This window comes from Mchenga conophoros, linkage group LG16, assembly GCF_057382185.1.
Source record: "Mchenga conophoros isolate Kocher_MC1m ecotype Shallow Benthic linkage group LG16, M_conophoros_male_GT1.1, whole genome shotgun sequence".
In the NCBI taxonomy this organism is placed as follows: Eukaryota; Metazoa; Chordata; class Actinopteri; order Cichliformes; family Cichlidae; genus Mchenga; species Mchenga conophoros.
Genome location: NC_140541.1, coordinates 25,668,126 through 25,679,949, shown reverse-complemented (window position 1 = coordinate 25,679,949; position 11,824 = coordinate 25,668,126). Strand labels below are relative to the sequence as shown.

Sequence of the window (11,824 nt, the reverse complement as noted above, 5' to 3'; positions counted from 1 at the left end):
TCAAATGACAACTGAAATCATGAGCCCTTCACTTCAGAGTGTCCGCTTTTGTCTTGTCCCTACACCTGCAGGTAGAGCTGCTCCCAATCCTGGTTACAAAGACAAAGGCCATGCTGTGCAACATAAACTCCAGTACTGAGATCACATCTTCAGATTTTACCCTGACTTCAGTGCAGCCCAGTGTAATCGATCTGGTGCATTTAAGAGATTCAAGCCTAAAGCCTAATGTACCATTTTATTCTAATCTTTATGCTCTAATTTCCGAGTAATTTTACTTTTAACGTAAATGCATTTTCATGCTTGAGTAAGACTTACTCTCTACCTTACGGAAGAGGATTAGGGCCACTGGAAAAAAAAAAAAAAAGAATTCTGACTTTAATCTCAGAATTCTGACTTTTTTCTCAGAATTCTGACTTTAATCTCAGAATTCTGACTTTATTCTCAGAATTCTGACTTTTTTCTCAGAATTCTGACTTTAATCTCAGAATTCTGAGATTAAAGTCAGAATTCTGAGATTAAAGTCAGAATTCTGACTTTATTCTCAGAATTCTGACTTTTTTCTCAGAATTCTGACTTTAATCTCAGAATTCTGAGATTAAAGTCAGAATTCTGAGATTAAAGTCAGAATTCTGAGATTAAAGTCAGAATTCTGACTTTAATCTCAGAATTTTGAGGTGGGCACCTGCAGGCTTCCAGCTTCGGTGACAGCGATGTGTCCAGTTTGGCAGGTGGAGAACTAATTCACTAAATATGGTGGATATAAGTGACTTTTTGCGTGGCCGAGGGGTCCCCGAAGATGCTATTTTATTAATGGAAGAGCAGAAGGTGAGTAACAAAAAAGAGAAATAGTTTGGTGTCTCCTATTTTTACAGGAAAACAGTTACGGTACAGTTACGGTTAGCTGTTAGCATGCTTGTTAGCTTATAATGTTATATAGGAATGAACGTGTTTCACGATGTTACAGTATACTAGGTGAATTGACGTTTTAACTGTTGTTGATCGCAGGATCATCCCAGATGGGTTCGTTGCATTTTATTTTATTGTTCTACTATTTCAGAGTTTTTCAAGGCAGTTAAGCGGAGCTGTGTTACAGATGCTAGCCGCCTGCCAATATCACTGATATATTTGATGTGTACAAGTAAGTTACACTTAGTACAGCGGAGGAGAGAAGCTGTAATGAATGTTTATGCGGATATTTCACTCAGAAAAATGGGTGGCGTTCATACACAGCCACCGACACAGCCCCGGTTGTTGTTCTGACGGTGGCCGACTGACGATCCCCTCACATGTTAGCTAACACAAACTAATGTAGTGCATGTAACTGTGTATACGTTAGTGGTACAGTGTCGGAAGAAATGAGCAAACTGTTTATAATGTCAGAATGACATCATCTTTCTCCTATATATAAAAGTGCTGGCTGAGGAGCGCTGCCGGGTTGAACTTTGACCTCGGAGTGACGTGACGTTTGTTCGCACAACCAATAGAAGTGCAGAAAGTCGCAAATCAGGCATATTGTTCGCATAAACACAAAAATAAATAACGAAATAATCCCGATATTGTGCCAAAGACTGATTTACAATGTTACTTTGTGTTCTATGTGTAATACCTTTGCTTAAATGACTAAATGGACTGTGTATTTATGACTCTGCGTTATAGTCTTACATACATAAGTAACATTCATATGTACAGATAAAAATGTACAGAGCTATGTACACAAGCGTGTACACAAAAGTCTACTGCTGATCGAGCTGCTCAGTGGTCGTACAGTCTCATGCAGAGAGCGTGGAGGTGTTGTCCATGGTGGATGTTAGCTTAGACAACATCCTCTCCTCCCCAGTCTGCTCAGTGGACTTTAGCAGACCGCTAAAGCTGGCCCTCCCGACCAGTTTGTTAAGTTTCCCCCTGTCCCTCTCTGCCATTCCACCACTCCAGCAGACCACAACATAAAAGACAGCAGACGCCACCACAGTGTCGTAGAACATCCTTAGAAGACGTACTACCTACATCATAACCAATCAAGTCCCGCTTTTTTTTTAAATACAGAAGAGGATTTATTATTTACTGAAAGGCTATGCCTTAGTTTGCTTCTTTCATTATTGTGTTTCGCCCTGCATAAAATAGATAGCTTTTCTGATAACTACAGTCAATACTCTCCTACTGGCATTAACGAGGCCTAAGAGGCTTAACTGTAATATTGGTTTGCAGCGTAAATGTTGCAGAAAATGACTGTCTTTTCTTTCTTCCTGTGTGCAGATTGACTGTGACGTCATAGCGCTGATGGATGACGCAACTTTGGCAAACTACATTCCCTCGTACGGAGACCGAATTGCCGTCTTCAATTTCTGCAAAAGCAAGCAACCACTGTCAAAAAGAAAACTAGGACTTCTGCAAAAAGTTCACCTCTCAAAGTGAGAGAAACAGTGGCTGACATGTCAGATTTGGATGACTTAATAAGACTGTATTTCAGACTTTCTTTCAGTAACAAAGAAATACTTTCAATTTTAGCACATAGTCATCAGACAATTATAAGTGTTCGAACTCTAAAGAGAATTTGTAAAAGACTTGGGCTTTTTAGAAGGAAGAATCAATCAAACTTGGAGGAAGTGCTAGCCTTTGTCCAACAAGAGATCATGACAAATGGACAGATGCAAGGTTATCGTTGGCTACATCTACGTGCAATTCAACATGGATTTGTGGTGTCACAAGATACTGTAAGATGCATAATCAAATTGCTTGACCCTCAAGGTGTGGAACTGAGACGAGCTCGACGGTTGAGAAGACGACAGTACAGCTGCAGAGGGCCAAATGCTCTCTGGCACATGGATGGCTATGACAAGTTGAAACCATATGGTATTGCTATCAGTGGCTGCATAGATGGTTTTAGCCGCTATGTTTTATGGATGGAGGCTTATACTACAAACAGTGACCCTAAATTGATTGCAAGTTATTTTCTGAAAACAGTTTCATGCATCAGCGGATGTCCAGAAAGGTTACGTGCTGACCGAGGTACCGAAAATGGTTGTGTCGAACAAATGCAGATGTTTTTACGGAGAAACCACACAGACAGTTTTGCAGGTGAGAAAAGTTTCCTTTACGGAAGAAGTACGGCCAACCAACGTATAGAAGGATGGTGGGCTACCCTACGCAAACAGAGTGCACAATTTTGGATGAACTTATTTCAAACTTTTCAGGATGATGGCCACTTCACAGGGGATTTTTTGGACAAAAGTCTTATCCAATTCTGCTTTCTCAATCTTATTCAGGTAAAAGCATGTGCTCATGCTATGTAATGTCTTAGCTGCATAAATAGAAAATATAAATATGGTTAGAACATTTTTTTTCTTTAAATTAAATATGAATTTTATTTCCATTTTAATATGTCTTGATGCATGCTCAATCAGCCAGGTAAGGAATGTTTTTTGACAGAACATTTCTCACACTGAAAACGCTACATCCAGATGAACAGAATCAACTTTTTGGGATTCCATTTTAATACTTTGATGGAATTGTATTCATGTTATCAGTGGAAGTAACTGCACCTTTCTCAGCACAGGTGCATGGAGCATTTTTTTTTATTTATTGCCACATGGTTTAAATTACTATGGAGTCTGTTACCTAGTGGTCCTTTGGGCACGGTTTCAGAAAGCAATCCTATCATTTGGTTAATTCTCTATTGAAAATTTATTGTAGAATCATTGCACACTGAGTATAAAGTGTTGGGCTATCTATTCAACAGCAGAATCATGCAGCACCATTCTGTGTCCATGTGCTGTTTAGTGAAAGTGCTCTTTTGTTGTTGCTGCTTGGTTTTACATTAATTAGAGGTCAGTTTCTATGTCTGTTGATTAATGAGTTAATAAGCCTCAACTTTGGCTAAATCTACTGGTACATGGTCTGTTTCATATACCAGTACTTATATTGTGTTGTTTTTCATGTAGGATGAACTTGATGAAGTTGTGAACACATGGAACTCGCACAAAATCCGGCCAAGTGGTAGTGCAGCATCGGGTCGACCAGTAGTAATGTACTCATTTCCAGAGCTGCACAGTGCTGAGGATAGACTGAAGCCTATTTCTATGGAGGATATCACTTTGTGTATGGAAGAGTGTAGCCCAAAAGGTCAACACCCCTGTGATGAAACAGTCTTTGAACTGTGTTGTCTGCTTATGGTAGAAAATGAATGGGATGCCCCAGGAGATCCACTTGGTGCTGCGGATCTGTACATTAGGTTAAGAGAAGAAATACTGCAAAGTATTTAAGGAACTTCAGTGTGTAAATGTACAAATAAATACAAAATATTTCTCTTTATCTTGATAACGTGATTTGATAGTAGGTGCCATGTCTTACAGGTACCTTTTATGCACTGCATTAAATGAAAAATGTTTTTCTACATTCACACTACCATTAAACAGAAATGTTTATATATTACTTGAAAAAGCTGAATATTGTGATATTATCAATCAGTTATGAAACACATGTCAATCCTTTTAAAAGGCCATACATTAAACTGCATTTACAAATGTTATATTTTTGATTGAATCATAAGTGGTGTAAACCTGCCTACCAGTAAATTGCAATATAAATTTCTGTGTTTTGTTGCCAGACATGTGCATAGTATATAAAATATAAACTGACCAGCTCCCTGCTCATTGTTTTCTGTATCAACCTTTACTCTTAATATTCATGGCTGGAAACCCAGGCACCAGCATATGATATGCTAAGTGCCCGGGTTATCTGTGGTATGTTTCAGCAAACCATAGTAGCATTAACAATTCTAGGTCTTGACAACAGCATGTTTCTATAAACGTATCATTGTTAATATTTAAAGTCGTTATGCCTTTTGGGGAGCTTTTAGTGCAATTATATTAAAGCAAAGCTATTATAATCATTTACCCATATGAAGATCCATCACTTAATTATTAATGTATTTCACTTCTGTTAGTTGTAAGATATTTTAGCTGGTTTTTCATGTAAAATGACCACGAATCATTGCTATACTGATTCAGTGTTAGCTGTTGTATACAAGGCTCCTTCATGATATGAATCCTAAAATTATAAGAAACATACCAAAAATATTTTGACTTTTATTTGTAGTATCCCAGCAACAATGCAACAAAACAGTTCCTGCAAGTGGAACCAAGTTATTGTCCCATTAAGTGCAACATGTTTTACATTTATATTTGTGTATCTTTATGAAATATTTGAAATTAAAAATAAATGGTATTCTTCCATGTTACTGAGCTCATGTGTGGCAGTCTCTTGAATTCTGGCATGTTCAAATAGATATGGAGTTTGATGAACATATTCAAAACAACAATACAAATGTACTGTGTACAGTAACATTTTATTGGAAAAAGTTTACAAGAAACCTGTTCTTTCCAATGCCAATAACATGGCTAAAACTCATAACCGTATAAGCTGCCCTGTAACAAGAATGACTCAACTTTTAAAACAAACTTATAGATCTCATATAGTCTTGTTATGCATCAGTATACATCAGTGACTTACTGTAAAGACCATGAACACTGGCTATTGTGGTATCACATATTCCTTCAGTGTCATCTATGGTATAGAAATAAAAACAAGTGTGAATGACTGAGAACATACATGCATACAAATAAAAATGCATAATTTCTGGCAGTAACAAGACATTTTTTCAGGTGTTAAGATTAATACTATATCTGAGAACATGACAATTTGGCATTACAAAAGGATGCCTGAATAATCACAGTACTTGACCACTGCACTGAAGTGTACAGTGTTTATTTATGATCTCAGTAATCAATAAACATCTTCAAAACAGACTGAATCCTTTAAGCAGCTTGAATCAATTTGATGGATGAATAACAGGTATGCTTAGAAACAATATGACATTAAGAAAATACTGGAATTTAAAAAAATATTTTCACCAACTTTATATGGAACCTTTGTAATCAACAACAAATGCCAAACTTTGATACCTTAACCTACCTTAACTAAAAATTGCATATACTGTAAAGCAAAATGTTTTCAGACATGACAAATGCTAAAGTATAAAATTGTACTTATTCCTTTTACAATACAGTGTTGCATAACAGCATTACTTTTACGTTATAACTATGTTCAGTTTTAGCCCTGACCTAATAAGAAAATACCATCTGAATGAATTAGTCTTACTACTAATTACTTACAAAAGTATTTGACTGTGCTGAGCTCTCACACCACACATGGTGCTTTAAAGAACGTTTAAGAGCAGTTTAATTATAGTTTATAGATCTTAAGTAATCTTTCTTCATGCTTTTGCTGAAGGTTTCTGTCTTACAGCTGGAAAGCTTGGATTTGGTGAAGACAGCTCTGGATATGGTAGTAAACAGTGTACCTGTTCGTTTTGTTTTGTGACTGTATTATGTAAAACTCAAAATGATAAAAGAAAATGAAATATTAGCCAAAACTAGACTTCTAACAGAGATGAGAAACTTCTCTCTAATTAAAAAAAGTATACTGTATAAGTTCAAAATACATAAAAATACATATTCCTAACATCTCTTTACAGTTATGCTCTAGTGTGCATGAGCAGTTCAAATGTAGCGCATTGCTGTGAGAGTCTAAACAATGTCCATCACCCAGACATTACTTTCAAGAACTGCATTAAATTCAGAACGAAAATCTGGGAAGTTTTCATAGCTGTTAGCTAGCTGCAGAACATTCCCACACGTGCGTCCGACTGGTCTTCTTGTAAACTCTGTCATATCTTGAAATTGCACATAAATACTGTTTGTTACTATAAGGTCAGATCCGGTGCAGAAACGCATAAATTTCTGAAGTTTAATGTTATCCAGCTCTCTGATGAATCTTTTGAGATGATTTTTCACTTCTTTTTGTTGTGGAGTCAAATCCACAGCAAATTTCAGCAGCTGGCACACTTTTTTTGAAGTTGGTTGCAGTTCAGAGAATAACTTGGTCAGTCCCTCCGGACTGAGGGAGATATGGGGGTCGATGATCTCCCGCCAGCAGTCAATAACAAACATTGGTTTTTGGACAAGCTCTTTGTGTGCTATTTCTTCAAGGATTGTAGGAAGAGTCTCAGCAGTGATTCTTTTTCTACAGCCATAACTGTCAAGAATTTCCACAAGATCATCCAAGTCAACTGCAGAGAAATCTTTTACTGCTTCCATCAAAACATCACATTCTTGGCTGCTGACAAACTGTAGAAAGTGTGCTTTAAGATCACTGTAAACACCACTGAAAAGCACTTGTTCCATAAAAGGGATTGCAAGTTTATTTGGAAAATACTGACATTCTTGGTAACCTTTCAGGAGTATTCGCCCAACTGCCTTCCATTTTTCAGCAGGAAAATCATGGCGAATGAATGGCACTTTAATGGTTGCACCTAGGGTGCATCGCTCATAAAATTTATGCCAGAAGCATGTGAGTACATCTCTTAGTATTCCTGATCCAGTGCCTGGTTCTTCTGTGTTGTCTGGAAGTATGCGCTTCACATTCAGTGTTTTGGTCAAAATCTCCTCATCAGAGAAAGCAGTAATCATGTCATGTAAAGTGTCAGTATGACGTATGGTGATTGTTATTATGTTCTCTGAATTAGGTGGACTGAGGGGTACAAGAAAACCCTCATAGACTAATGTGTCTTCTGTATCTTCTTCAGCATCAAAAATTGGACCAAAAGTAATTTCTGGATCATCTAAAATTTCTGAACCAGCGATGACTTCATCAAAATTACCCCTGACTTCCCCCACTTGCAATGGATTAATATCACTGCCACTGCTTTCTGAGACAAACACCACTTCAGATGTCTCGCTGGCATCTTCTTCAGGATCTTTTGGTTTTGTTGCAATGTAGAAGCGTAACATTGTCAGTCTCGCTGCCTCATACATATTGCCAATAGACTGGCAGGTATCATCAGTAAGGTGGTTCTGTTTAAAGTCCCAAACCTCAAACTCAAAATCTGTTTCACATCCCTTAGGAGATATGCCATTAGGAAAAAAAAGTTTCTTTCCTTCCTGAAGAATATCTTTTAATCCAGCATCAGTGGCCATTTGAATTTTTCTAGTGCCACCTCCCTGCTTCGCTCTCACCTGTTTGGCTATTTTTCCATCACAATGTATCCATCCTATCTCAACATTGCGTGTTGCTTTTTGCTTCTTTGTCTGTCTTATTCCTGCATCTGTATGTGAAGTGTTCTCCTTTGGACTTTCTTTTCTGGTTTTCATTTTCTCACGAAGTTTTTGCAGAAGTCCTAGTTTTCTTTTTGACAGTGGTTGCTTGCTTTTGCAGAAATTGAAGACGGCAATTCGGTCTCCGTACGAGGGAATGTAGTTTGCCAAAGTTGCGTCATCCATCAGCGCTATGACGTCACAGTCAATCTGCACACAGGAAGAAAGAAAAGACAGTCATTTTCTGCAACATTTACGCTGCAAACCAATATTACAGTTAAGCCTCTTAGGCCTCGTTAATGCCAGTAGGAGAGTATTGACTGTAGTTATCAGAAAAGCTATCTATTTTATGCAGGGCGAAACACAATAATGAAAGAAGCAAACTAAGGCATAGCCTTTCAGTAAATAATAAATCCTCTTCTGTATTTAAAAAAAAAGCGGGACTTGATTGGTTATGATGTAGGTAGTACGTCTTCTAAGGATGTTCTACGACACTGTGGTGGCGTCTGCTGTCTTTTATGTTGTGGTCTGCTGGAGTGGTGGAATGGCAGAGAGGGACAGGGGGAAACTTAACAAACTGGTCGGGAGGGCCAGCTTTAGCGGTCTGCTAAAGTCCACTGAGCAGACTGGGGAGGAGAGGATGTTGTCTAAGCTAACATCCACCATGGACAACACCTCCACGCTCTCTGCATGAGACTGTACGACCACTGAGCAGCTCGATCAGCAGTAGACTTTTGTGTACACGCTTGTGTACATAGCTCTGTACATTTTTATCTGTACATATGAATGTTACTTATGTATGTAAGACTATAACGCAGAGTCATAAATACACAGTCCATTTAGTCATTTAAGCAAAGGTATTACACATAGAACACAAAGTAACATTGTAAATCAGTCTTTGGCACAATATCGGGATTATTTCGTTATTTATTTTTGTGTTTATGCGAACAATATGCCTGATTTGCGACTTTCTGCACTTCTATTGGTTGTGCGAACAAACGTCACGTCACTCCGAGGTCAAAGTTCAACCCGGCAGCGCTCCTCAGCCAGCACTTTTATATATAGGAGAAAGATGATGTCATTCTGACATTATAAACAGTTTGCTCATTTCTTCCGACACTGTACCACTAACGTATACACAGTTACATGCACTACATTAGTTTGTGTTAGCTAACATGTGAGGGGATCGTCAGTCGGCCACCGTCAGAACAACAACCGGGGCTGTGTCGGTGGCTGTGTATGAACGCCACCCATTTTTCTGAGTGAAATATCCGCATAAACATTCATTACAGCTTCTCTCCTCCGCTGTACTAAGTGTAACTTACTTGTACACATCAAATATATCAGTGATATTGGCAGGCGGCTAGCATCTGTAACACAGCTCCGCTTAACTGCCTTGAAAAACTCTGAAATAGTAGAACAATAAAATAAAATGCAACGAACCCATCTGGGATGATCCTGCGATCAACAACAGTTAAAACGTCAATTCACCTAGTATACTGTAACATCGTGAAACACGTTCATTCCTATATAACATTATAAGCTAACAAGCATGCTAACAGCTAACCGTAACTGTACCGTAACTGTTTTCCTGTAAAAATAGGAGACACCAAACTATTTCTCTTTTTTGTTACTCACCTTCTGCTCTTCCATTAATAAAATAGCATCTTCGGGGACCCCTCGGCCACGCAAAAAGTCACTTATATCCACCATATTTAGTGAATTAGTTCTCCACCTGCCAAACTGGACACATCGCTGTCACCGAAGCTGGAAGCCTGCAGGTGCCCACCTCAAAATTCTGAGATTAAAGTCAGAATTCTGAATTTAATCTCAGAATTCTGAGAATAAAGTCAGAATTCTGAGAAAAAAGTCAGAATTCTGAGATTAAAGTCAGAATTCTGAGAATAAAGTCAGAATTCTGAGAAAAAAGTCAGAATTCTGAGATTAAAGTCAGAATTCTGAGAAAAAAGTCAGAATTCTGAGAATAAAGTCAGAATTCTGAGAAAAAAGTCAGAATTCTGACTTTATTCTCAGAATTCCGAGATTAAAGTCAGAATTCTTTTTTTTTTTTTTTCCTGTGGCCCTAATCCTCTTCCGTACTACCTTAAGTGACAGTTTAAGGTGTTTTTACTCTGTGCTCACTGTAATTTTACTGAATGATCAGAGCGCTTCCTCCATCACTGGTGGAATTTTTTTGTTAAAGATTAAGATAAGATAAGATAACCTTTATTAGTCCCACACGTGGGAAATTTGTTTTGTCACAGCAGGAAGTGGACAGTGCAAAAGTTATGAGGCAAAAATTAGAATACAATAAGAATAAATACAGTACACAACTGTACAGAATAGAATAAAATAAAATACTATATACAGTAGAATAAAATAAAATAAATATACAATAAGATAAAAATAGAATACAAATACAAATACTATATACAACTGAGTAAAAATACAACGATGACAGAAAGGATTATTGCACTTAGTATTATTGCATATGTATGGATGTGTGTGCTTGATCAGTTAAAGTCTTTATTATGGAGTCTGACAGCAGTGGGGAGGAAAGACCTGCGAAATCTCTCCGTCCCACACCGTGGGTGCCGCAGTCTCCCACTGAAGGAGCTGCTCAGTGCTGTCACAGTCTGCTGCATGGGGTGGGAGATGTTGTCCATCAGGGATGACAGCTTAGCCGCCGTTCTCCTGTCACTCACCACCTCCACTGGGTCCAGATCAAGACAAAACCTCTAATATCATTTGCTAAATGCAATTTGAAAGAAATTTTAAAAATCATTCTATATCATCTATATCATTCCCAGTATGCCTGTCTGTTGTTAATACAAACAATGGTAGTAAGAAATGTATTTTAAATACCTCTATAATTATTCTCTTTGAGCTTGAAGGAGAGGTCAGAAGTCACATTTATTAAATTAACTAAATCTTTATACTGTGCTTTCTGTATGTTGACAATAAATACCACATTTAGTTAGTTTTTTGTCAGTTGTTGACCAATAAATCATTAAGTTGACCTTGGAGACCTTAGGGCATGGAGGTCAAATTTTAATGGACTGTCTACATGATCCCACTCTACACCTCTAGTAGGTTTTAGAAGAATTCATGCAAAACTCTTTGTGCTATCATGCTTACAGATTACGCATGCAAACTCTGCCAAAAACATGACCTTACTGGAGGCCAATTATAGAGCAGACACTGGAAAATCATTACATTTATAGTGGATCAGCACTGATAACAAACTTTGTGTCAAAATATGTAACAGAAACTTAAATTTGATTACTTGCCGCAATAACCGCAGTATATTTATCTCCTGATAGTGAACCAGTGCTCAGTTCAGTAACTTGATCCCATCTGTGTTACCTGGCAACTAGTGCCATACCACATAAAACACACCGTTTTCATAAACCTGGGAATGTGCGACATTCAAAGAAGTCCCAAGAAGTGATTTCATGTCCTTCTTGTTGTATTTTTAAATGAAAGGAGGATCTAGGAGGTAAGTGTGTGTGTGTGTGTGTGTGTGTGTGTGTGTGTGTGTGTGTGTGTGCAAACGATTCTGTAAAGCGTTCTTATATATGATACTAAAATGTGTATAGGCATGTTACATAATTGGTGAATCTAATCTCATTCAGCGTGTTGAACTCACATTTTTGAATATACACTCATCGTCC

General features: G+C 37.8%; 1 protein-coding gene and 1 long non-coding RNA gene across 4 annotated transcripts; one reads left to right on the top strand and one right to left on the bottom strand.

Annotated features, from left to right (window-relative positions):
- The first annotated feature begins 691 nt into the window (after positions 1–691).
- On the top strand, positions 692–4,324 carry LOC146556919 (uncharacterized). Its single transcript, XR_014888962.1, has 3 exons — positions 692–825; positions 2,254–3,263; positions 3,939–4,324. It is a non-coding gene; the product is annotated as an uncharacterized LOC146556919 (long non-coding RNA).
- A 1,050-nt stretch (positions 4,325–5,374) lies between these two features.
- LOC146556918 (uncharacterized) lies at positions 5,375–9,922 on the bottom strand. 3 transcript variants are annotated; one of them, XM_085249450.1, is made up of 3 exons: positions 9,789–9,911; positions 9,476–9,556; positions 5,375–8,360 (listed from the first exon to the last, which is right to left on the bottom strand). In XM_085249450.1, exon 3 carries the CDS (start codon positions 8,334–8,336, stop codon positions 6,585–6,587), a length of 1,752 nt encoding a protein of 583 aa, XP_085105576.1. In that variant the 5' UTR covers positions 8,337–8,360; positions 9,476–9,556; positions 9,789–9,911; the 3' UTR covers positions 5,375–6,584. The 3 variants fall into 3 exon arrangements, with proteins under 3 accessions (XP_085105576.1, XP_085105575.1, XP_085105577.1); XM_085249449.1 differs by lacking the exon at positions 9,476–9,556 and having other exon boundaries at positions 9,789–9,922; XM_085249451.1 differs by lacking the exons at positions 9,476–9,556; positions 9,789–9,911 and adding an exon at positions 9,594–9,686.
- Between the last annotated feature and the right edge of the window lie 1,902 nt (positions 9,923–11,824).

Excerpts from the sequence above, each read along its gene's own strand:
- LOC146556918 (XM_085249449.1), bottom strand. The coding sequence starts at position 9,863 with ATGGTGGATATAAGTGACTTTTTGCGTGGCCGAGGGGTCCCCGAAGAT. Across the intron at positions 8,361-9,788 it reads TATTAATGGAAGAGCAGAAG|ATTGACTGTGACGTCATAGC; the intron begins GTGAGTAACAAA and ends TCCTGTGTGCAG.